We start from the raw sequence: 27,464 nt of genomic DNA, 5'->3' as shown, positions 1-27,464 counted from the left end.
TAGGGAAGTGATGTCAGCTAATATTGGAGCCACATGCCGTGTGCACAGAGAGAGAGAGAGAGAAAGAGAGAAGGGGAAAGGGATGGGGGTCGAAGAGGGGAGAAAGAGAACGGGGAAAGAGGTAGCCTGGAATACAGACTGATCGTTACGTTTGGTTGATTTCTTTTGAGCAGCGAAGTGAGAGAAGAAGAAGAAGAAGAAAAGAAACGTAGCAATCAATCAGTCTGGATTCCAGGCTAGGAAAGAGGGGAGATAGAGACATAGATAACGGGGAGAGAGGGGGAGAAATAGATCTAGCAGAGGGATAAAAAAAAAAAAGAGATAGAAAGAGTGACCCGAAAAGGCAAAATCCAAGCAAGTGTGAGTTCCTGCCAGAAAAAAAAGCCGGGGGTTTTGGCTTGGTGAGTCAGTGTCACAGGCACCACTCACCCAGGGCCAGACAGAAGAGCAGGAAGGCCTCCTGGGCGTGAACCCCCCAGGCCTGATCCTTCAGCAGGGGAGGCAACAGTCTCACCTCCACCACCTCCCTCTGCTGGCCCTCCACACCGCCACGACGAGGCCCGGTGGAGGAGGAGGAGAGAGGAGGAGAGGAGGAGGAGGAGCAAGGGAGGACAGAGGGAGTGCTACTTCCAGACGAGGAATGGGAGGAGGAGGAGGAGGAGGAGGAAGAAGAGACAGCGGCGGAGGCTGTGAGGGGAGAAGGGAGCACATGGCAGGGAGGGAGGGAGGGAGGGAGTGATGGAGAAACGGTAAGAACTGAGGGAAGTCGAGGAGGAAAAGGAGTTGACGTGCAAAAACACACCAGGAAGGATAACAAAAGGGAGGCTAGGCTCTGTCAGTGTTTCTCAAACGTTCACATTTCAAGGTCTTCCCTTTAACTCTGACTGTGTACAAATGGAACCAAATGAACCCTTGTACACTGTCAGAGTTACAGACTTGTATGGGTCAATTTAGACCCCCATAAAGGAACCCACAGAGTCCCTGGAATCCACTTTGAGAAACACTGCGCTAGGCTAATTAGAGGTCTGCACAGGACCAAAATCCCCAAATGCTGGACCTGTGCCGCTTAAACGGTACCGATGCCTTGTTACTCGAACGTGATCTGTGCACATCTTTCTCAAAACATGAGACCCCCGGGCGTGAAATGACCCGAGAATCTCTCCGTACAATACAAATAAAACGGTCTTCAGGCAACACACTGAACGTACTTTAGATTGACCGCGTTTCAATCGGCTGTAAATGTAATTTAAACAGAACAGACAATATGGATTTCAAAATGTAATTACTGGAGATTAAAGCAGATGGGGTCGGATTGACTTACACTTGAGACCTGCAATTATAAATAGATCGAACCTGAACCTGAGAGAAGTAAATATCTTTTACCCTGCTCTGCTCTGGTCTCGGGGTGCGGCCTCGCGGCATCCCGTTTCGCGTTGACCTGTGTAGACCTCTAGTTCTTCTAGCGCCTGATTTATGCAGTACTTGGTTTTTCGCATCGTGTCGACCTACAAGCTCACAACACGTCGCAGCGCAACACGTTGTAAGCTTGCGTGTGTGACTAAGTACACATCAGGGGACGCAAGAACAAACCACAATGGGGAGGAACATCATAACTATGTATGCTATCAATAAAATAAGTACACAACAAGGTGTGTGAGAAACGCATCTGATGCAATAAAAGAACAAACCACAATGGGGAACATCATAACTATGTATGCAATCAAAAAAATGATAATGTTACCACAGATGTGAGATTGTGAGAGATTCATACTTTAAATAATTAAGCGCCGTCTTAGAATTTAAAGCTGAATTAAATAGGGAAAAAAAACAGTCAAAGATTGTTTTCAGGGCTCATTTGAAGACCAAAGAAAAAAAGAAACGGTTATTTTATCAAGCAGTGCATTTCTGTACACAAAATGGGTTATTGTCAGACAAAAGGGAGGAAGAGTAGTAGAGGTTAATATGGCCCTGGGGGGCAGAAGTGACTTTGTACCATCCAGGGGTTCATGGAGTGAAAAATAAAAGCCCAAGAAATCTACACAGTTCAGACAGTGGTTTAAAACCTTCCAGCGTGTTGTGAGTCAAAGTTCTCACCTCCCATCTACCACAGAGTCCCCTCACCACACTGTAGGGTGACTGGTGCCAAGTGCCAACGAAGCAATAATAGGGTTCTGATTGACAAAACCTCTGTGCGTACATCATCTTTCAGCTCCCTCTTCCTCCAGAAAAAAGAGGGAAAGAATCCACAGATCTCACGTTAGGAGAATACAGCATAAAGTCTTCAAAAACGCGGACCACCAACCACAGTCTTGTTCTATTTCTTCCTCTGTACCATAGCTGGTCCTTCCTCACTGCGACAGCTGGGACATCCTTAGTCCACACACAGACCACGTACGTACGTGCTAGAGGTGCGAAGATTGTACACAAAAGCTAGGTAGTATAACGACAGCGTACCGAACAAAAACCTTCCCTGAGAAATGTAACTACATCCACTAGCCCAACTTGCTAAATAATAAAAACAAACTCATAAAATACATGAATTTAACATCCCCCCACCCCCACCCAATCTCACACTGTACAAAAAAAAAGTAACATGCATCCAATTTGGAGAACATTAGGCTAACTTACCAATTTGGTAAACAATGTTTCCAATTTGGAAATTTAAAGTGGCTTCTCTCTTTCTTTCTTTTTTGCTGGACTATGCAGAGAGAGTTACTGCATTCATGAGTTTGCTTGATACTAAATACTTTGTAGCCCTTTGCATCAGAAAATAAATCCAATCTCCCCAGAGTCTGATGCACAACCTTAAATTTGAAATAAACTTATCCTCATCCGGCACTGTAAATAGAACGTACAATGTACCTTGAGGCAACAATGGCGCAGCATTCCCTAAAGTGTATGGGCTAAAAGGGAAACAGCTAAATCTACGGTCTTCCCGCTAGCAGCTCATCTGCTCGTCGGCGTCCGCGAACTCGATCGGCTGAAATTCACAATCTACGTCGAACGGCTTCTCCGTGGACGGACTGTCGTCGGGGAAACCGTGCGAGGGGATCCTCCCGTTCCCGCACTCCGGCTCCGTCTCGTACCCGGTGTCGCGCAGCGCGCGGAGCTGGTTGTTCGGGGTGGCCTTGCTGCCGTTCTGTGTCGGGCGCTGCTGCTGCTGCTCTGTCAGGTTCAGCTTCTCCGTCGCCGCTTGCTCCGTGGTCAGGCCCGACTCGCAGGAGCGGTACTCGGGCTGAACGGGGTTCTTGTGGCTGCCCAGGAGGGCGGCGCGCAGCCGCAGGCAGGGCGCCGGGAGGTACTGCATGTAGCAGTTGTACGCCAGCGCGGCCAGGAAGAGGAGGAAGAAGAGGAGGAAGAGGGCCAGGAGGGCCGAGCTGTTGTTGTACTGCAAGAACTTGGCCGACGGGTCCAGCGTCTCGGGCTGGGGGACGTTGGAGTTCGGGGGGAGATGGAGATTAGGCTGGAACCTGATGGTAGTAGTACTGGGGGGCGGGGTTAGTGATGAGTCAGTCTGCGGCGGGGATGTGAGAAGGCGCGTGGCCACGGGGCTGGGAGGAGGAGGGGCGCGGGCCGAAGTTAGTGGAGGTTTGGCTGTGTTACCGTTACCTTCAGAGGCCTCCCGCGGGCTCTCTTCCGCCTCCTTCTGGCCGAGACTAGAGCTGAGGGTGGTCACCGTGCGGCCGCCTCCGGCCTGATACGGCGGCCTGGGCGGGGCCTCCAGGGACAGGAAGTACCCCGCCTGCAGGTGGCTAAAGTTCTTCCCGGAGGCGGGGCTCCACTCCAGGGACCAGCACTCGTAGAGGCCCTGGTCCTCCGGAGCCACGCTGTAGATGAGGAGGGCGGCCTCGCCGATGAGGTGGAAGCGAGAGGCCTCGGTCAGCGCCGAGCCGTTGGACTTCCACATCACCTGGGCCAGGTTGGAGCGCACCAGACACGGCAGCTCGGCGGAGCTCCCCGGTTTCACCGTGACGTGCTTGTAGTCCTGTACAGACAGGCCCGGCACTGAGGGGGAGGAAAACAAACGTTTTTTTTTTTTTTGAAGGCCGTTATTTCATTTAACACATACATTTTTGAAAAAAAATTGTTCCAGGGACCCCCCCAGAAGCAAAGATTTGAGTTAGAAAAGTTTGCTTTAAAAATATAGATATTCAAATTTGCACAAATGTTCAAAGAATTTCAAAAATAACAGACATACAAGCTCATAGCGCGGCACCAAGTGCCGCACTATGAGCTTATATGTCTGTTTAGCTATTTTTGAATAGCTAAAGTATAAAATAATGGTCAAAAGTGCTTAAAACACACATTCCAGGTCTAAATAGGTTGAGCCAAAATAAGCTTGTCAATGATGAGTAGACGTAGAGCCTGACCGATGCCAGATTTGTTGGGTCTGACGCCCATCCCGTAATTGGAGAGACTTAAGACCACCGATTACCAATATGGGTCGGGCTCCAACAATGACAGACTGAATGTTTGCACGTTACCTGTTGGACAGCCGTCGGCGTCGCCATTCAGACTCTGGATTAGTCTCCTGGTAAAACAAACATTGCATTATGTACACAAGTGTCTAAAAACACGCACAGAGACAAACACCACTCGTAAAGAAAGATAAAAATAAAAACAGGCCAAACAGGAATGGGCACGGTGACAAGATGCTGTTGCTTTGATAACTGTCTCCTAATGTGGGTTCTGCTTTTGGTTACTGAGGTTAGAAAGATAGTGTGAGACAGCTATAGCGTGAGAAAGAAAAAGAAAAGAACGTGGGAAAAATGCCAGAACTTGAATTACCTGTGTGTGTGGCTGGGGGCATCAAATATATTGACACAGGCAGTTTTCTGAGGGTCCCAGGCGCAGTAGGGGTCCCGGGCCAGAATGCAGTCGTCACAGGACAGGTATTTGTCACAGAAGGCTGTGGGTGATTGGACCACTCCCGAGTCTGAGCCGGCGTATAGGAAACGTGTCTGTGGAAACACACACACACACACACACACACACACACACACACACACACACACACACACACACACACACACACACACACACACACACACACACACACACACACACACACACACACACACACACACACACACACACACACACACACACACACACACACACACAAAAGACATACAAATCGTCACTGTCGGGCAGAAACCTCGTATCTCCAAGTTTCAAATTTGTATGTTTTTTTGTTAAGTAAAGCCCCGCTTCATCATACAAGGCCGTCGCACAAAAGTAGTGAAAACAGCAGATCTACAAGCACACAACGTGCTTGTAGATCGGCTGTTTTCACTAGTTTAGTTCATTTTTTAAACGACAAATACAAAATGAACGGTTTTGGACATACAAGGTTTCCACCCGACAACGACGAAATATGAATACACGCAAAAGTACACATGAAAACACATGAAACGCACACGCATGCACACGCAAAAATGTGAAACCCCACATAGCTTTTTTAGCAATGGCAAGAAAATGAACAACCCACATGCGCTCTCACGCTAATGTTAAGGGAGTCCATGTCCTCAGGGGAACTGGTGGCTTTGCTTTGAAACCAACAGATCTCGGCTCACAGACTTATTTTCTTCAAGCGAAAATGCCACAGGGTCATCTTAGATCGTGTCATATAAGAACTGTGTTCCAACAATAAATAAATCAGCATGTCTTTTATTTTTCAAAACTTAGACCAGGGGTCAGCAACCTTTTTGAAATGAAGAGCCATGTTTTTATTTTCTAGATAGTCAGTGTGCTATGTCAACATAAATTTTAATGACACGCCATCAAAAATTCTGACATATTTTGTTGTACATTGTTATAACTCCCGAGTCAGAGTGCAGAGTTTAAATGAATGTAGAATTATGTGCAGGTCAGGATGTAATTTGCTGTAAATTAGGTGTCTTCATTTAATTGACCACGTTTAAAATACAGTATATATGTGATTTTAAAATAAAAATCCTCTCTCTCACACTTCTGTTAGTGTGCCAATGTTGGCACCCGTGCCTAAGGTTGCCTATCGCTGCCTTAGACCTTAGAAATCTTAGAAACTTTAGGACCTCCAACGGAAACAAGACCGCAAGGGCTTTTTTGGAGTGTTCATTTTATGCAGGGTGTTTGACTGTAATTGTGTTGTACAACTTTTCTTTTCTTTTGACTGTACTTGTACTGCTCTTATTTTGGTCAAACAATCAATCAATCAGACCTCTACTCGGCAGAATGTAAAAGAAAGAAATAAAGAAACTGGGACATTTTTGACCTTCAGTTTTCAATACATGAGTCAAACTATTTCTTTAGAATTTAATACGATCTGACACCGGCAGGTTTCTATAGCCTACTTCATGAATAGTACCCACCTGTGAGGACAGCAGTAAGTTCTTAATGGACTCGGAGTCCTTCAGTAGTTGAATCTCTTCCACACTGTGCACATCTCCTTCATACACGACTGACTTGTGCAAGACTCCCTTGTCTATGGAAGGGAAATAAAAAAAGAGCATGCTGAACATGTTAGCAAATGTAGTCTTTCACAACATAGTTCTAGACTAGTATTTATGTATGCAGGATTGAGAGGATAAATTAGCATCAGTTAATTTAGCATCGAAATCAGTTTGACCACTTCAACCCTATCCAGTCTACATCGGCTGTTTGAAAATAGCCGATTTACAAGCTCACAGCATGTATGAGCTTGTACACTGGATATTTAAAAAAATATATATATAATCTTGAAAAGATTAGACATTTTTTGAATATTTATGTAAATAAATTAACAAATTAACAACACCAATCACCCCAAGAAGGGGGTCTACTGCCGGGTAATTTTGGGGTCTTTAGGTTTGAGAACCACTGCACTACACTGCATTGAACCACTAGATGTCGTACTTTTACCATTTTCACCTCTATGAGGCAGCAACAAATGTACAAGTGGTATAAAGTGACAGATCAGAAGCCATATTTTGGTCATGGACAAATGCCTTTTTGAGCGGTGGTCACAACGCTCCTATACGTGGCCGTGTGTGTGGGTATGTCTGTCTCCGTGTCTGTCTGTCTGTCTGTCTGTAGCCTGCAGTAACCTTTTCTGACCACACATGTTAAGGGAGGGGCGCTGTTGTTCAGGCCAGGCCAGGCACACACACGCACGCACGCACGCACGCACGCACGCACACACACACACACACACACACACACACACACACACACACACACACACACACACACACACACACACACACACACACACACACACACACACACACACACACACACACACACACACACACACACAGGGGGGAAGGGGGGGGGGGGGGTAACCACCGCTCAGTTCACACGGGTGTGATTTTTTAGTGATCTACAAGCTCACAGCGTGTCACAATGTGGTATTGTTCTGTGAAGACGCCAAAATGTATCTTTTGGGTCTCGGCTCTGCTGCTGTGGCGTTAAGCAGTCAGATGGGTGGGCTAATTTCATTTCACAAGTTTTCAAATGTATAATAACCTTTTGAAAATAGCGAATCTACAAGTGTGCTTGTAGATCGGTAATTTTCAAATGGCCTAAATGCACAGTATATAGGGCTGAAGTGGGTAATAATAATCAAAATCTTCAATGTAAATAGTAAGTAAAGTTTTCAAATAATTGTGGTGGAGTAAAAGGTATAACATTGGTAAAAAATTTAAAAAGAATAAAGAATGGTACAATACTCCAGTAAATGTAGTTACTTTACACCAGTGGTTCTCAACCTTTTCAGGCTGTGACCCCCAAAATAATAATATTTTAACTGGGGACCTCCTCACACTGACAAGCACTAAGAGTTGATGCATTACATTTTGTATAACATGGTTCTATTGTGAAAATAGCAGATCTACATGCTCACAACGCCTTGTGAGCATGTATATCGTCTATTTTCACAATTTCTGCATCTATATTTTGACAATTTGGCCAATGTTTAATTTGTCATTTTAGAGGTATTAAATTAGAGGTATTAAAAAGTCCTTAAATTGTCACTTTAGAAATGTGCAGATATCCTCTATATACACTTTATGTTGGTTTGTTTACTGTTGAGTGAGAAAACAATGTTGCACATTAACTCTTTCTGTGCCAAATGCCAAAATGGCTCCAAGGTTCATGTGCCACCAATGATTTTTGAAATTCTTTTGAATTTTTTTGAAAATTTTGATTTTTTTTTTTTTTTTTTTTTTATGCAAAAAACACAAAAGACGTCAAAGACGTCATTGGCACCCAGGGCTTTTGAAAAAAGACGTCAAAAGACGTCATTGGCACTGAATGAGTGTTAAGTTCATCATCTGGGGACCCCCAAAAATAATTTGGGGACCCCCAGGTTGAGAACCACTGCTTTCCACCAGCGTTTACCTGTCCCGGTGAAGATGACGTCGTATATGTTGCCGTCCAGCGCCCGGACCCTCTCCACGGCTATCTGGGTGTAGTTGACGTCCTTGGTGATGAAGCGGGGTCTGTTGCCTATGGGGAGGATGGGGTCCTCCAGCAGGGGGTGGTCCTTGACGAACTGGAGGGTCTTGTCGGGCAGGTGGAGGGAGCTGCTGATGTTCTGCTGGCGGTTGAGGTTGTTGATACACTGGGGGGAAGAGACCAGGACTTAATATTCTGGCAGAAACGTCGTATCTCCAAGTTTCAAATTTGTACGTTTTTTCGTAAAGTATGGCCCTGCTTCATCATACAAGGCTGTCGCACAAAACTAGTGAAAATAGCCGGTCTACAAGCACACAACGCCTCGCGGCGCGAGGCGTTGTGTGCTTGTAGATCGGCTATTTTCACTATTTTAAAATCATAGATACAAAACGAATGGTTTTGGACATACAAGGTTTCCGCCCGACAACGGTGATATTCATGTGCTTTGAAAATGACTTTAAACAAGATATGACGTCCAGACATACAGTAATGTGCTCATATTTCAATAAATGTAAACATCCTCATTTGAACTGGCATATACCTATGCCATTGACTGAGAGGACATTGAGCACAACAACGCCACAGATACTGTATATAGAGATATATACAGTGGCCGAACACAGTATTGCATTGCGCTTATAATGCCATACTCTGAGAGGACATTGAGCCAGCCAATGAGGAAAAAGTAACGAGAAAATCACGCTTAAGTGACGAGAAATAATATTTCTCGTCACTATATTATGACCACTACTAGCATGTAGGAGCACCGCTCAAGAAAAGGTTTGAGAACAAACCACTTGGTGTTGTAGATGAAACCAAGAGGTATAATTCTTCAATTATAAATTGATCCCGTGTATCAGAGAAGGCCCTTACCGCTCCGGGCCGCGGGGAAGGAGTCATTCCGTTGTAGCGCACCCACTTGGTGTGGGACTGCTCCACGGTGGCCTTCTGCATGTACTTCCCCCTGGAGAACACCTCCTCCAGCGCCGTCATGTTGTAGGCACACACTGCCGACAGGCCCACGTTGGCCCTGGGACACGGGGGACCAGGACAAGACAGCATTAAAACCACTTGAACCCCTGGAAGTCTTAACCCAGTCCCAGTGTTTCTTAAAAGTTTCAAATTTCAAGGGCTCCCCTTAACAGACTACAGACTTGTATGGGTCAATTTAGACCCCCATAAAGGAACCCACAGAGTCCCTGGAATCCACTTTGAGAACCATTTAGACCAGCAAAGCATCTGCGTCACTTTAGATTTCAACCACTTTAAACCATTATTTTGTACTTTGGCTATTCAAAAATAGCAGATATAGCTCATAGCCCACGCTATGAGCTTGTATATCTGCTATTTTTGAAAAATCACAAACATTTGTGCAAATCTTTGAATATATATTTTTGAAAAATCTTTGCTTTTAGGGGTCCCTGGAACAAAGTATTTTGGGAGGGCGTCCGCAGCCATTTTACATGTAATTCTGGGGGTCCTTGATTTGAAAAGGTTTGAGAACCACCGATATAGAAAAATAGGTTTTTCAGTAAAACTGTCACGATTTAGAAGATTTTTTTTGTAGAATCGTGTCCATGGGGGGGCCTAATACACATCAAACTGGGGGTCCTTGAAATTCAAAAACATTGAGAATGACTGTGGTGAACACTGGCTACCTGCCCACTATAACAAGACATCAGACAGATACTTCCCACAGATTACACACACCCAAAAGTGAAAACATGAACCATGACAAAAAAACTCCCATACCTACTGGGAGAAATACAACAATGTGCGAACGCAGCAGCAAGATTTGTGAACTTTTGTGATAAAAGAAGCCTAGAGATGAATACAACCACCCTAAGAGGACTGCAAACCATTGAGTGACATCTAGACCTACTGCACATATAAACAGGCCGCACCTTTAAACATTTTTTAAATATGAAGCTTTTTTATATACTATAAATCATATTGAGAAAAATGAATGGTGCTATTTGTTCCAAAGCGACTGCCAAAGATTGCTGCTATTTTGTTTCAGAAAGCTTTATACCCTGTATATATAACATGTATAAAACAGCGACATATCCGTTTAAACAATACTGTACCCCCTCTAACTGTATATATGTTCCCCATTTTCAACAGTTTTTTTAATTATATTTTGACACAAACGCACATTTTCTCAGGCCTTGGAATTGAAAGTGAGAATGGACTGACCACTGGGAGGTGAAGACCCCGTAGATGACGGTGTCCTTGGAGCGCTCTGCCTTCAGGATGAAGACGTCGTGGACCACGTTGAACACAAAGTTGAGCTCCGGCATGGAGCACACCAGCTTGGCCTTCAGGAAGGACGTCCACTTCTTCTGCAGAGTCCTCTGGCCGCCCAGGTCTCCCTGTGAGAGACGCATGGAACAGTTAGAATCTCTACAGATACAACACAATGCTGGATTCCCAGGTCTCCCTGTGAGAGACACATGGAACAGTTAGAATCTCTACAGATACAACACAATGCTGGATTCCCAGGTCTCCCTGTGAGAGACACATGGAACAGTTAGAATCTCTACAGATACAACACAATGCTGGATTCCCAGGTCTTTCTGTGAGAGACACATGGAACAGTTAGAATCTCTACAGATACAACACAATGCTGGATTCCCAGGTCTCCCTGTGAGAGACGCATGGAACAGTTAGAATCTCTACAGATACAACACAATGCTGGATTCCCAGGTCTCCCTGTGAGAGACACATGGAACAGTTAGAATCTCTACAGATACTACACACAATGCTGGATTCCCAGGTCTCCCTGTGAGAGACGCATGGAACAGTTAGAATCTCTACACATGTAACTAGGGGTGGGCGATATGGAAAAATACAATATCACGATATTTTCCCAAGTTGTATCACGATACACGATTTTATCACAATTCTTTTTCACATTGGTTTTTATGGTTATTTTTCAAGTTACTTGACAAAAAACTAGACTCTCTGGGTTCCTTTTGGGAGGTCTAAATTGAACTTTACAAGTATATAACTCTGACAGTATACAAATGAAACTGTCAGAGTTACAAATGAGTTACAAATGAAACCAAATGGACCCTTACGGGTCCATTTGGTTTAATTTGTATACTGTCAGAGTTAAGTGGAGACCTTGACATTTTAAAGTTTGAGAACTGATGATTTTGACCAAAATGCAGGTTTAAATTGAATTCTGCAATGAATCTCTGTATTAACGATTAAACAGGGTTTTTTACAATGCTCCCTCAATTGTATCACGATATGTACGATACCTCTGAAAAGGCATATCGTGGAGACATTGTATCGCCTCAACGATCATTATCACCATATCGCCCACCCCTACATGTAACACAAAACCAAAAGGAGATAAGACAGTAGTTCTCAACCTTTTCAGGCCGCGACCCCCTAAATCATATTTTAACTGGGGACCACCCACCCTGACGAGCACTAAGAGTTGAGGCATTACATTTTGTATAACACGGTTTTATTGTGAAAATAGCAGATCTACATGCTCAGGTAGATCTGCATGTAGCATGTAGATCATCTATTTTCATAATTTCTGCCTAATTTTACAATTTGGCCAATGTTTAAATTGTCACCTTAGAAAACGAGCATGATGGTTTGTTTACTGTTGAAACATTGAAAACAATGTTGCACATCACGTTCACCATCTGGGGACCCCCCAAAATAATTTGGGACCCCCATGGTGGTCCCGACCCACAGGTTAAGAACCACTGAGAGAGATGTGGCCAAAATACATTTTTGTTGACAAAATCCACTTTAATAAAAACTTTTTCAGATGACTGAAACTAAATGGAATTTTAGTCATAAGACTATAACTAAACTAAATCTAAATTTGCCATCAAAATTAACAATTAACACTGGACTACCGGTATGAGAAGGAGGCAGACAGAGACATATTACAGTGCGTGCGTGCCTAACACTTTCTAGGTCTATAATGCATTGTAAACAACATATTCCATTAAAATCTGTTTAAAACACTGTACAGTTATAATTGTAAGCGCTCAAATATTCATAATGCTTTCTAACAATAATCATAACAAATTGTAAAGCATATTAAGCGTATCAAAATATCGCTTTTACAGTATACACTAGGGCATTCACGAATAGTGATTTTTAGTATTCGAATTATTCGACCTCAAAGTATTTCACAATATTTATCTGCGGAACAGAGTGCTTGTCAGGGTGGGGGTCCCCAGTTCATATATGTTTATTTTGGGGTCACGGCCTAAAAAGGTTTGAGAAGCCCTGGTATAGAGCATTAACACATTCATCCACCAGGGGCATTAATGACTCATTCTTATGACTTCCTATCTAGCCAAGCTTTATAAACTATATATATATGTTTAAAGAGAAAACAATAAAAAAATAAAAATAAGCGAATATACGACTTCGGTGAACAACGTCGAATAGTGACTTTGATATTCGAATATTCGAATATTTGGTGAATGCCCTAGTATACAGTATAAATTGCTTTTAAGGCCGTTTTGTGGCCTTCAAATCTGGTTGCGCTGATCTGAGCAGTGGTTACTCATGGCCAGATGTCATGGTTGTGACGTACACACACAAGGCAATTTTAATGCGAGAGAGAGAGAGAGAGAGCTGGATGGATGGACAGCAATAGGGAAGAGTAAGATGTAGGGCAGGACAGATGCCCGCATGGCACCATGCTGCAGGTTGTGGGCAGATGGCAGATGGCGGGCGTGACGTGGCACTGACCTTACAGACACGTGCCACCCTGGGAATGAGCAGCTTGCCAAAGAACTCGTACTCCACCGACACCTCGGTGAAGAAGTAGTAGATTTTGTCGTCCTCGCCATCTGCCCCGCTTCCTCCCTCCCGGATCACGTCGGCGAACACAAAGCTGGGCTCTGAGGAGGAGGACGGAAAGGGAAGGGGGGGTTATTTAGACTTGTCTAGACCTACAGCAAATATAAACAGAGCTGCTATGAATGCATTTTAAATCGGAGTCTTTTTTTTGTATACTAAATCAGGGGTCTTCAACGTTTTCAGGCCAAGGACCCCTTAGTTGAGAGAGAGATGAAGCAGGGACCCCCACAACCTGTTCATAGATTCCATACAGTTTCATGGTTTGACAGCACAATCATCAGTGTATTTTGGATTCATGACCAATTTGTGTTTTCAGATATTTAACCACTTGAACCGTCAATACTTAATAAACTTGACCTTTCACTCTGTACTTAGTCTGCCCTTTGTCCCCTCTACACCAAACCTCTTTGCCAAAAAATAGCCGATCTACAAGCTCACAACGCCTCGCAGTTTTGGCTAAAGTTCTCCGAATATGGACGCTAGGGATCAAGTGGTTGATATAAAAAAGGAGAAATAAAGTTTCTATCACACAACGATTTGGAGGACCCCCTGTAGTAACTCTGAGGAACCCCTAGGGGTCCTGGATCCCCCGTTGAAGACCCTTGCAGTAAAAGATTACTGCTCTTTGTCTCAAAGAGCTTTATACCCTGTACATATAACATGTATAAAAGGACACAATGTGACATAGTGACATGATATTTTGTCATAGAAGATCCACACGTACCATTGAGCCAGGATGTGGAGTATTCTGTCCTCAGCAGAGTCTGAGGAGCTGGAGATTGTGGAGAATATCTGGAAATAATCGGTTCACTGCCTAAGAAGTTGTACGCCGTTCCAGAATACAGTTCTCCGTCTGAAGAAAATAGAAGAATGGGACAAAGATTTAAAAGCCTACACTTCAAAGCCTACAATTAAATCATTAATCGCAATTATTTGAGTGACAATTAATCGTCATGTTGTGACAGCCCTGTCCGCTGGAAGCAGAGGTGTCAATCGGGTATGGCAAGGTATGGCATACACGCATGCCTTCGCACGCGTGCAAGACACCAGTCATGTTGCCATACCTTAGCTTTTGCTGAACTGACGCCGCTGGGTGGAAGTGGTTAAAAAGTGTGCAGCGACTCACCGACCATGACGCTGGTGAAGCTCTGTGTAGGGTCAAAGGAGCACTTCCCCCGGCCGTCCTCGGCGCGGCCCGCCAGCGTGAAGTCTGACAGGCTCTGGGAGAGAGAGAAGAGGTCAGGGTTGTTTGTTGCCAAGTGGGCCCCCAAATAATCTGCAGAACGCTAAGCGCTAATCGTAATCGTGATTTAAAACATTCTTAACTCACCCACCGCTATTTTTAAGACCCTTCTAATGGTCCACACCGCCAGGATTTTGCCTACCTTTAAAGTGGGGGCGCACGCGAATCCATTGCGCGATGGTTCACCGATTCCATTCACAATACGATCCAGTCACGGTAAGCTACGACGGTAAACAGCCTGCCATTTCCCAAAGCGAAACCGATTGAGCCCAGCGTGGGTGTTGTGTAACATTAAACCGGATGGGATTTCGGCAGACAGGATACAGGCGTCGTTGTCCCGCCCCCCCATTTCCGGTCTGGAACATCCAGATCCGTTTTTTGTGAATAGGGCCCGTCCATAGAGCGCTATGGATCGGCGATCATACTTTTTTGTTTTATAGTTATTAAAGCTAATTGATAACTCGTCATATTCGTCATAAGCAGAGTGGACCCATAAATATAGCTCGTCAAGCTCGTCATAAGCAGTGGATGAGTTAATATGAATATTTGGATTATCAAGCGCGATGATTGCGTTCTGACTTGTGTACTATACTTTAAGTTCACTACTACAGGTATGCATCACTATGAAAACGTGTTTAATGGAAGAAATATCACATACAGTATATATTATTTTTACATTAAAATAATTATATTATAATGTTGAATTATATAATATAATGTTGAACACCTCTGTACTGAGAGGACATTTTGTCCAAATGCATTAGCCGTGTTTGCACGAGTCTGTGTGCTTGTGTGGCCTAGACGCTTCTTTTGTGTTTATTTTCGCAGACCAGGCCACTCGCAAAGATCTGTCAACGCCGGATGGGAGCAGTCACTCACCAGGTAGTCACACTGCGGGTGAAAGGCATGCGTCCCACACACAAACAGCCTCTCCTCATCCAACACCTGAAGCACCCGGATGTAGTTCAGACAGTCCTTCTGTAGAATGACCAAGATATAACACTATTAGCGACTCATTCTTAGAATTTAACTGAAAAACAACTTTCCTACCTTTAAAAGTATGTTTTTAGAAGCTTCCAGGGTGATCGTTACAAAGCAGCAATTCATTCCATTCTCGACAATCGCTTGTCCTACCCGACCACGGCTCCATACAGGACCACGTTATTCAATTATTAATCTGTTTTTTTTATATCATTCGAAAGTTCTTTGGCAATAATAATAATCTGGAAGTAAACAGATGATGGAACGAGACTCTAGGCATTACATGCTACTGACATGTTGTGAAAAATGGACTTTCGAGCTAGATTAAAAAAAACTGATTAATGATTGAATAACGCAGCCCTGTAAAAACATACTTTTAAAGTTAGGAAAGTCGTTTTTCACAGAAGTTCTCCTTTAACAACAAAACATGTATTTGTGCCTTTTTCTTTGAAGATGTTTATGGACATATAAACAAACCATTGAAAGAAAATCCCAATCTGACCTCTTTAGATTTTCCTTTCTGTGTGCACATCGTCATTGGAGTTTCTGCAACGGTCCATTGAACCTTTTAGAAGGGACAAAAGAACCTCAACATGAATAATCTTCAAAGAGAAAACCCCTCATCTTTCTGTATATCTAAAGCAGTGGGTTTTCAACCAGTGGTCTTGAGGGGGTTCCAGGTGGTCCCCAGCTAAATGATGGAGAGTTGGTAACCAAATGGACCTCATAGATCTTTAACCCTTGAGAGTGTAAAGTTTTACACTCTCAAGAGTTAAATTATTGTTAAACATTTGCATTACTTAATTCACAAGAAGTCTACACTATTAGAGAATGTAGAAGAATTGTTTTTTTGATCAACGTTTGCCTGTTATCTCTGCTATGGCAACAACATCAATACAGCACGAAATTGTGGACAAAATCATATCCAACGACAACAAAATATTCAACATTTTGGGTCTGAGAGGCTAAATCTCATCAAATGGTGGTCCGTGGCTCGAAACGCCCAATAAATAATGGACCTTGACGTGAAAAAGGTTGAAAACCACTGATCTAAAGGACTCCATAACATCACATCGTGATACCTTGTTGTTCTTGACTGTAACGTTGGTCTTGCTGAGTTCAAAGATGGCCTCCCTGGCTCCCACGTACAGCGCGTCTCTCTCCTCGCTCAGCAGCAGAGTGGAGTAGTTGAAGATCCCTGGCTCTGAGAACTCCATCAGGTCCACCTCTGAACACACAATAAAACATTAGATCACATGAGAGCAGATCTACAAGCTGGCCAAGAGATTTGGTGTAGACAGAAAACGTGTTCCAAGTACAGTTGTGCCCTGAACCTCGCAACATAATCACTAAAATATCGTCAATGTCGGGCAGAAAACTCGTATCTCCAAGTTTCAAATGTGTACGTCTGTTGGTAAAGCAAAGCCCTGCTTCATGATACAAGACTGTCGCACAAAACTAGTGAAAACAGACAATCTACAAGAACACAACGCCTCATTGTGTGCTTGTAGATCTGCTGTCTTTTCACTAGTTTAGTACATTATTTTTATAGATGATAAATACAAAACGAACGGTTTTGGACATACAAGGTTTCCACCCGACAACGACCATATGCTATAAATATAATGTGCTGGGAGTGAAAATTATAATGTAGGGGTGCCTCGGATTAAAAAAAATATTTATGGGGTACCCTGAGACAAAAAAGTTTGGGAACCCCTGTTCTGTGCCAATGAGAACACCGGTGTTGGTCCTCAACATGGCCGGTGTGGTACTACAAATGAAACCCATGAATTGAATGAGCCACGTATCTTAACGCAGCCAATTTCATGCGCACTGCACTACCGGGAAGATGCACGTTACAGTATAACGTCATCTAACATATTACTCCAGTCTTAGCGTCGCTACACTGGCTCCCGGTTGTTTTTAGGATTGATTTTAAAATTCTTTTACTTGTTTATAAAGCTCTAAATGGTCTGGCACCTTCGTACCTCTATGACTGCCTGCATAGATACGTTCCAACCCGCCCACTCAGGTCCTCTAGTGCAGACCTACTTGAGGCGCCAACAATGACATATAAAAAATATGGTGAAGCAGCTTTCTGCTTCTATGGACCGACAGCTTGGAATAAACTCCCACTACACCTACAGTAAGACAGGCAGCCTCGGTGGATAGCTTTAAAGCACAGCTCAAGACCTATTTCTTTACTCTTGCTTTTAGCTGAAGATTTTTTTTTTTTAATCCCTGTGCTGCTATTGACGTCCGCACTGCTCTGAAATTGTTCCTCAATGTTCTATGCTTTTATTTTTTCTTGCTTTATTGTAATCATTTTAATTATTTCTTTTTTATGTATTTTTTATTTTATTTTTATTTTACATTTTCTCTGTTAAGCACTTGTGCTTCATTTTATGCTCTGTAAAGCACTTTGAGCTGCATTTCATGTCATGAAAGGTGCTATACAAATAAAGTTTTATTATTATTATTACTAAGTGGAGCATGTTTATGGACATTATCTGCGGGGACGGGCGGTATAAAGTCAGCTAAAATATCTCTCGTCTGTCTGCAACACAGAGCAGAGCACATGTGACACAGCGTGTCTGTGATTAAGCTGTTGGGGAGGGGGAGCAGCAGGTGACTGACACACATGACCAATTTCAATACCACAGCGATCTTAGCATTAAAGGGATAGTTCACCACCAAAATGCCTTTTTCCCCAATGGATTAATCGCCCCATGGTCGATGGGGTCGATTTTATTATTATTTTTTCATTCCTAAGGCAACAATTTGATGACCAGCAGTGGTTCCCTATGGAGACACAAAGAGTCTCCTCAAATTATTGGATTAGGATTGCAACAAAACTAAAAGAATATCTGTGATTTCAAGCCTTTATTGTAATAATATCGACATAGTGCCCAGCCTTACTGTATGTAGGCCTACTCTACTTGTGGGGCATGAGTCTCTCGTATACTTACTGTATGTAGGCCTACTCTACTTGTGGGGCATGAGTCTCTCGTATACTTACTGTATGTAGGCCTACTCTACTTGTGGGGCATGAGTCTCTCGTATACTTAGGCAGCGTGTCCCGTTACCGTCTCTCCAGCTATGGCATATTGAAGCATCCTGTGAGTGTACCCAGTGGCACCCATGTGTCACTATGTCGGGGTGATTTATCATGGACCCTAGCACAGAGTTTGTGTTAGGCAGGCGAGCTGGCATGGGGCGTACCAGGTGTGAGCGGGCTCAGGTTGCGGGTGCCAAGACATAAACATCACAACCATGAAAGCAAACACCCTCACTGACTGACTGAATAACTGGCTGAGTCACTTGAGAGTAGAGAGAAGCTCCATTTTGCTCTGAGCCGCGCGACCCCGGGCCGTGACTGGGGAAAGTTACGAGAGCTATATTTGTGTCAATGGCGGCGGCGGCGTACAAACGGAGCTTCCGCCCCGGACCGTCAGGAGGCATTACTTGAGAACGTGCGATGAGACGGAGGAGCGAAGGTGTCGGCCCAACCCAACAACCCCTGTGTCTGGAAATAGATTGTGACAAATCATATGTCTTTAAACAGGAAGAAGGAAAACCTAAAATAGGAGCAGGATCTGTTAACTACATACTGTACTTCATTGTACGATGAACAGAGAAAATACCAGATCTTCAAGTTACAAGCTTGTAGATTTTTGGTGGCTTTTCTGGCTTTTTCTTTTCTTTCTTATTTGGATAGTAGTGGTGGAGAGTGACAGACAGGCAACAGGGAGGGAGAGAGAGACAGGGAGTGACACGCAATAAAAGGTTATCAGGCACGGGAATTGAACCCGCGACATGCCATCAGGCTGCATTAGAGCCTATGTGGTATGCTGGCTTAACCGCTAGACCACCGGCGCCCCGGGTGAAGAGAAATATTTGACGTGTTTTTTTTTGCCTATAATGACATGCCCAAAATAGGGACATCAGGTCGCAAGTGGTTGACCTCAAGAGAGCGTCTGAACTTTCACATCCTTCAAGTGGATTACAGTTGAATTTCATCCTTGACATGTGATCCTGCATTAGTCAGTGTTCCTGTCTCTGGTACCAGCCACAAACACAACTTGAGGAGGCCGTCTGCCCCATCTGCAGAGCTGCGGCGTAAAGGAACTATTCCAAGTGCATTTACTCAAGTGCAACTTTCAGGTACTTTTTAACTTTACTGGAGTATTTCCAGTTTTGCTGAACTACATCTCAGAGGCAAATGTTTTACTTTTACTCCTTATTTATTTGAAAACTTTAGTTACTAGTTACCTTTATTTTGATTATTATTCAAAAACATAGCCTAGGCCACTTCAGCCCTATATACATTTTGGCCATTTGAAAATAGCGGGCATGGAGAGAAGGAGTCCCGCACACTGTCTTCACTTAATACTTCATTCAGCAACGTTTCGGTCTCTTCAGACCTTCATCAGGCATAAAAGAAGCAGCTCGCATAAAGCCAGCTATATAACATGTCTAGGGAGGGTGGGGGCCAATCAGATCCACCCACCACTCCTGTTACCAAGATGAGGGACGGCCCTTACAGGTAAATGCAGGTGGTATTTTTGCCCATTGGCACAATTTGTTTTAAAAAAACATCAATTATACAAAAGCCACAAAAAGTTAAATCAGTCAGTAGAAAATAGGTGTTACGATCAAGAATAAAATCAAGAAAAATATACCTATAGAGTCTATTGAGTAGAGGAAGCAGAATATATATAAATAGGTCAAAAATAGATATAGTCAATATCAACACAAGGCCCCTAGGGGGCATATTATCCCTTAGTTATGCTTGTGGTCAGGCCAAATTAATTACAAATATAGGGGTCTGGTCCACAAGTGGTCACTAGACATCACATAAAAAACAAAATAGAACATCATAATATATCAGAAAAAATAAATCATAGCATCACATTCAATAAAAATTCATCATTTAGACCTTTTGGGGCCAAGGTGTCACAAGTAAAGATCCAAAAAGCCTCCCTTCTCTTTAAAAGGAGATCATGAAAATAGCGGGCATGAAAATAGCGGTCACACTCACATGCATGAGCGTGACCACAAGCAAAGGATCTGCAGCACATCACTGCTCCCAACCCATAAAATGTTGAGGAAGCCCTGTTCTAAACGATTACCTTGGTGTTTGAAGGAGGTGCGAGGCACAGTGTGGGGTCCATGAGTGGACACCTCCAGCAGCAGGCCCAAGAAGACCCCCAGCACTCCAAACCCCATGTTGGACTCCGTCAGCTTTGGGACCGTGAAGTTTCCCCTGCAACACACAGAGAGACAGAGAGGTCTTTTAACACAGCTGTGACTTTACACACAAAAGGGATCTCCAAATTCCCTCTACGAAGACATACTGTACACCGTTTCTTTAAATGTTGGTCTTATGTTAACAGAGACGGGCTCTAAAGCAATCAAACCCACTTACACCTGAAAACTGACACAGTGGTTGATAGCTAGGTTTTTCTTAAACCTTTTGGATAAAAACCTTGAGTCTGAAAGTGCTTAAGTTACTGTGAATTGAGGCCAAAGTAGGAGAGCGCAGAGATATGTCCAGAATACAGCATTCCTCCAAAAACAGCGAAGACAATATCTACCGACCACAGCAAAGACAATAGTATATACAGGTATAGGCACCTGGAATTAAGACACTCCTCTTCAAGACAGACCTCCAAGGTTCAAGGTACAAGCAGGACGTTACTCAACAAGTGGTCATGGGACAATCAAAAGCTGATGCATTTGATTGGATTAATCCGTTTACATTCTTTGACATCTAAATGACATTTAAATGAGACATCAAGTCATTGTATGTTTGAGTTCATCATATAGGCTAAGCATGTCGCAAACACTGGGTCACAGTACATCTTTAATGACGCAGCACATGCATATTAATATAAGCAAAATACATACGTTTAAAACAAAAGCACATTATAAAATTATCTTTATCAGTGGTATTATCCTGTTTCATATTGTGTGGGTGGCATAGCATGCGACAAAATTATTGAAACCTTTGCGTCTACTCTGAAATGAGCAGAAGAATGGCTCTTCAACAGCGCGGAGTAGATTTTTTTTTTTTCGTCTCCCTATTCACGGGTTGCATTTGTAGTCCTACACCAGTCATGTTGAGGACCAACACAGGTGTTCTGATTGGCGTGGAACATTAGTTCTATGCCAATCAGAAAAATTGAAAAACCTGTGTTGGTCCTCAACATGGCCCAACTACAAATGACTACAAATGCAACCCATGAATTCTGGGGCTAACATTCAGCGAAGATACACGTGTAGATCGGCTATTTGTGGCATTTAGTGTATACTAGAGGAAAAACAGGAGGGGGCCTAGTATAGCCCTGGCGGACTTGGTCACGAGGGGGCCTAGTATAGCCCTGGCGGACTTGGGTCAACTGGTTAATCCCTATATCTGAATGTCACATATCACAACTAGAAAAAGTGTCCCTCAGAGCACAGGTCTCCTGGTGGCGCTATAACAGGCCTGTGTGAAAGATTTGGGGTTAGAGGTTCTGCTCTGGCATCCAGGGAGTGTGTGTGTGCGCACAGTTTCGCTGCCATCAAGTGAACAGTGCCGGAGATTAGCTGTACACAGACAGAATGATGGACACACACACAGACGGGGTGCAAAACATAGTCTCGGCCATGATGTCAACAAGACTTTTCATACTCCCAGTTTGCAAACGTAGTGCGAGTGTGTGTGAGAGCAAGGAGGCAGACAAACAGATGGGAGTTGGGTGTCAGGTTGGGCCAGGGCTCAGAGAGGAGTAGCGGATCAGAGTAAGGCATGATTACGTGACGTGTGACATGACAACAACATGTCATCAAGGCTCTGAACAGAAAACCAGAGGTGTCAATTGGGTCTGGCAAGGTATGGCAGATGCCATACCTTGGCTACAGGGAAAAAAGATAAAATGTACTTTAAATGAATTCATCAAGCCTGTTGCTAAGGTATGGCAACATGACTGGTGTCGCTCACATGCAAAACACCAGTCATGTTGCCATACCTTAGCTTTTGCTGAACTGACGCCACTGACAGAAACCACGAGGTACACTCTATTACGCTGCTCGGGTTTGTTTTAGTCAGTGGTGGGAAAAGTAAGTTACAAGTAAAAGCCTGGAGTTCAAAATGTACTGGAGTAACAGTCCAAAAGTATTGGTATCAAAATGTACCCAAAGTAAAAGTACTCAATTTCAAGTTTTCAAATGTATAAAAATCTTTAGAAAATAGCAGGTCTGGGGCGCCCGCTGGCCTGGTGGTCAAGGCGCGTACCATATACTAGGCTATGATGCCTGCTGGCGTCGCCGGTTCGATTCCCGATCCGGACTTTGCCACATGTCATTCCCCATCTCTCTCCCCATTTCCTGTCAGTCTACTATCCTGTCAAATAAAGGCATAAAAGCCCCAAAACAAATCTTTAAAAAAAATAATAAAAAAAAATAGCAGGTCTACAAGTTAACAATGTGTCGCGATTGTTTAATGTATGTTTTGTAATAATAATCAATCTACAAAGTAACTACGTTTTCAAATACATATTGGTTTCCGAGATGTAGTGGAGTAGAAGTAAAATTATTGGAAATCGGAAATACTCAATACCTCACATACTTAAAGAAATGTAATTAGTTACTACTTTCTAGTCCGACCACAGTAACACATGCACACACGCACACCTGAACATTACCCATTGTTTATGGCGTGGCAAATGGTTTAAGGTCTAGGCATCATCATTTTAGAAAGTTGTGAGTTTGTAGGTTGTCTATTTTCCTTGTGCAACACACTCCTAAGTGTAAGCTTAACTCAATCAATCTCTTGTGAACACCCGGGAAATTGTCCTCACAATGTCCATTTCTCAAATTCTCCTATACATGTGGGGACATTTGACCCTCACAAAAATAGTCACACACACACACACACACACACACACACACACACACACACACACACACACACACACACACACACACACACACACACACACACACACACACACACACACACACACACACACACACACACACACACACACACACACACACACACACACACTTACTTGAATAAGACACTGCGTGTACATATATTTTCATCATATTCGGGTGTGTCACGTAATGACAGCACCTCAGGCTTTAAAGAGAGTCAAATTGATTCCATTGTCATGGCATTGTCGGGAGCAGAGAAAATATCTCGTCGGGCTCCGTGGGTCTGGGATGATGTGGATGACGCCAGCATTCCTGCTCTGCTATCATTCCTGCTCGCTATCAGGCCCGTCTCTGATCTGGTTGTTGTTGTTCTCCGTTTGCCAATTTGCGGGGCATTATGGCCCTCCGGCCCTCTGGCCAGGCCTCTCCTGACGCATTCACTGCCGGATGGCCAAGATAAAGAAGCCATTAGCCGAGGTTCTGTCTCATCTCTGTCAGCTTATTGTCACGCTGGTTCTCAACGTGGGGTTCGGGGACCACCAGGCGCACCACCAGGGGACCCGTTATGGCAGTGGTTCTCTAACTGAGGGACAGGACACCTGGGAGGGTTATATCGTCGTTGTCGGGTGGAAACCTTTTATGTCCAAAACCGTTCGTTTTTATCGTTAAAAAAAATGAACTAAATTAGTGAAAACAGCCGATCTACAAGCACACGCGTTGTGTGCTTGTAGATCTGCTGTTTTCACTACTTTTGTGCGACGACCGTGTCTGATGTAGCAGGGCTTTACGCGAAAAAACGTACAAATTTGAAACTTGGAGATACAAGGTTTCTGCCCGACAGTGACGATATGCTTAACTCAGCATCTGTGTCACTTTAGATTTTAACCACTTTAACCATTTAATGCATTGTAATTTTTCATACAATTTATAAATGGTTTATACGTACTTCCTATGCCATGATTTTTGTAACCCATTTTTTTCACCCGGTGTCAATTATCTAATGTAATCTGGGGCGCTACACTCCCTCTGCCAACCTGGGGAGACCTCATGCTTCCTTCTATGCATGAGGAGTCCAAGTTGCTTCTTTTCACCCGACAGGGTGTCCCACGGCTGGACAGCGCATGGAAGGAACATGTTATTCCAACAAGTTCCTTTCCCCTGGTCCATCAGGCTGACCAGGGGGAGGCAGTATAGAGACCAGGATTACTCCACACAGAAAGGTCCTTTCGCCAACCCCACCTAGGGTATGGGCACTGATGACACGGAGGGAACACGCCCCCAGTGCCCACAGCGTCCCGACGGGAATCGAACCCAGGACCTTCTAGGCGAGAGCACTACCGACTGCGCTACCGTGCCAACAGATTCCCAACCCTAATCCTATGTATGTACACACAGTACCAGATGGGTATGCATACTGTATATACAGTATGTAGATATATCCTTTGTTGGTATGTCTTTTTTGCCCCCTTGACCTTACTGGTCCATTTGGTTACATTTGTACACAACGAGTTACATTAAAACTGGGGAACTTGTACTGTGTAACTTAATGGAATGCAGAGATTGAGAATTAATCTGCATGCTTATTTTTGCACATTGACCTGCGATGTGAAACTAGGTTACAAAAAAAAAAGAACATAACGTAAAAATATGTTAAACCCACAAAGGCCTTTTAAGCTTGAGTAGAATATTAACATAAATCTGTGAATCAGCCCGCTCCTCAGTCCTGGTTGTAATGTGTCCACAGTACGACTATTTCAGTCAGATAACAGAAAATAATCTCAACAGCAAATGTCATCATGTCATCATAAACAGATTAGCCCATTTCCCACGCTGACGGAAAACAGATTGCTTCATTTCTGCTCTGTGCATGGTATTTTATGTTGGAAAGCAATTAAATATATATGAAAAAATGAACTTTATAAAAAATATAACGTAATAAAAGTTAACTGATGAACAATGGAAAATGTACTCAAACAAAATAGCGTTTCATGTAAAATCATCTTTGTTTGGAGTTTTTCAACCGTCATAATTATCGGTCGTGCATTCTTTAAGCCTACTTTATTCCGCTTCTACAAATCAAGACTTTCCTCATTCACGAAAAAATTAAGCTCAAAACAATGTACACAAAAAAAAAAAGTGAATTCCTACACACACATTATACACACATTTAGCACTGCCTGCGGCCAAGACATGTGTTATTATGGTGGAGGAGTAGTAGTAGTAGTAGTGAGCAGCAGGCACATGGGGAACAGTTGGCTTGCGTTTGTTGTGCTTTCTCCTCTCTCTGAGACAGAGAAAGTGATCCGGCACCAAAGCCGGTTCTTCTGGTTTAGCAGAGAGGATAAAGTAGCAGCAGCAGCACACCTCGCCAGAACAGGCGGGACAGGGTGTCCTGTCCTGACTGAGTGAGTGGCAGGAGATGAAGGGTTATCAGGTGTCTTCTTCTGTTCCAGTGGTTCTCAACCTTTTCAGGCCGCGACCCCCAAAATAACCATATTTTAACTGGGGACCCCCTCCACCCTGACGAGCGCTAAGAGTTGATGCATAACATTTGGTTAAACACGGTTCTATTGTGAAAATAGCAGATCTACATGCTCACAACGTGAGCATGTAGATCAGCTATTTTCACAATTTCTGCCTCTAATGTTTGACAATTTGGCCAATGTTTAATTTGTCATTTTAGAGGTCTTAAAACGTCCTTAGATTCCACTTTAGAAATGTGAAGATACCCTCAACACACTTGGTTTGTTTACTATTGAGTGAGAAAAGTTAATCATCTGGGGACCCCTCAAAAATAACCAAAGGTTGAGAACCAGTGTTCTGTTCTACCACCGGTTCTCTCAACCTATTCTGGATCAGGAGGACCCAATTGAAATTCTCCAATGTGCTGCTGACCACTTAACACAGCAGCCCAAAAGACTCCCCATTTTCAGAGCGTTTTTATTTTAATGGTCAATAGAGATTCGAATATTAATTTACCATCCCTACTGGACACAGGGTTCCCACACATTTTTACCAATCAATTTCCAAAACTTTTCCAAAACTTTTCCAGAATATTTAACCCAATTTCCAGGACTATATAACAATAATTCAGCTCAATAACAGTTTGCTTACTCCTATGCGCATTGCCCAAAGACAGGTAGTGTATGCCAGTGGTTCTCAACCTTTTCAGGCCGTGACCCCCGAAATAATCATGTTTTAACTGGGGACCCGGCACCCTGATGAGCACTAAGAGTTGAGGAATTTTGTATAACACGTTTCTATTGTGAAACTAGAAGATCTACATGCTCACAACGCCTCGCGTTGCGAGCCCGGCTATTTTTACAATTTCTGCCTCTAATATTTGACAATTTGGCCCATGTTTAATTTGTCATTTCAGAGGTATTAACAAAATCAATAACAAAAAACAATGCATAGCTATTTTTTCCAGGACTTTCCAGGTCCCTTGATAAATTCCAAAACTTTTCCAGTACTGGATTTTTTTTTTTTTTCTAATTTCAAAATATTTCCAGGAATTTCATGACCGTGGGAACCCTGTGGACATCCAAGCTGCTGAGATCATGACAGTCACAGTCAAAATGCTGGAACAAAATCACTGTCTGCTTCATGACAATCCATTTACAACAGTGACTCTCAAACCTTTTCCGTTTCAAGGATTCCCAGTTTGATATGCGCTGGGTCATGGATTTCAAAAGATCATCCAATTATCTCTGGGATGCTAATCTGCAAATGTAACCAAATGGACCCATTTCACAGGTACATTTGGTTGCATTTGTACACACTCAAGAGTTAGTGTCAGACCTTATGGTCCTTATGGTCTGACAGTGTCAGACTATAAGGATGTTGGGTTGAGATTACTGAGAATTTGACTCATAGCAGAAAACTAGAAACCTGACAGGATGTGGCATCCAAGCTACTGATATCATGACCGCCACACAGTCGAATGCCGGAACCAAATCTACATGTCTGCTTCATGAAAGTCTCCCGCAAGATAGCATCTCATACAGAACACAGGAAGCACACCAATAAACGCTCCAGCTCAAGCAACCACATA

The 27,464-nt window shown here is 43.4% G+C and overlaps 1 protein-coding gene across 1 annotated transcript in view; it reads right to left on the bottom strand.

The window, feature by feature from the left end:
• Window positions 1-2,586: 2,586 nt before the first annotated feature.
• The window catches only part of sema4d (sema domain, immunoglobulin domain (Ig), transmembrane domain (TM) and short cytoplasmic domain, (semaphorin) 4D), a 63,906-nt gene continuing 39,028 nt past the window's right edge, over window positions 2,587-27,464 (bottom strand). The window contains exons 2-15 of the mRNA XM_080743302.1: window positions 20,620-20,753; window positions 16,570-16,715; window positions 15,990-16,052; window positions 15,386-15,484; window positions 14,390-14,483; window positions 13,988-14,116; window positions 13,153-13,304; window positions 10,615-10,790; window positions 9,292-9,448; window positions 8,362-8,584; window positions 6,354-6,466; window positions 4,789-4,961; window positions 4,485-4,531; window positions 2,587-4,005 (exon numbers count right to left, since the gene is read on the bottom strand). Of these exons, the coding sequence (XP_080599428.1) occupies window positions 2,939-4,005; window positions 4,485-4,531; window positions 4,789-4,961; window positions 6,354-6,466; window positions 8,362-8,584; window positions 9,292-9,448; window positions 10,615-10,790; window positions 13,153-13,304; window positions 13,988-14,116; window positions 14,390-14,483; window positions 15,386-15,484; window positions 15,990-16,052; window positions 16,570-16,715; window positions 20,620-20,753 (2,773 nt within the window). The 3' untranslated portion in view covers window positions 2,587-2,938. The remainder of the gene's footprint in view (window positions 4,006-4,484; window positions 4,532-4,788; window positions 4,962-6,353; window positions 6,467-8,361; window positions 8,585-9,291; window positions 9,449-10,614; window positions 10,791-13,152; window positions 13,305-13,987; window positions 14,117-14,389; window positions 14,484-15,385; window positions 15,485-15,989; window positions 16,053-16,569; window positions 16,716-20,619; window positions 20,754-27,464) is intronic.

This window comes from Nannobrachium achirus (assembly GCF_963921795.1).
Source record: "Nannobrachium achirus genome assembly, chromosome: 15".
In the NCBI taxonomy this organism is placed as follows: Eukaryota; Metazoa; Chordata; class Actinopteri; order Myctophiformes; family Myctophidae; genus Nannobrachium; species Nannobrachium achirus.
The sequence above is the reverse complement of the archived record's forward strand: the minus strand, read 5'-3'. Positions and strand labels throughout refer to the sequence as shown.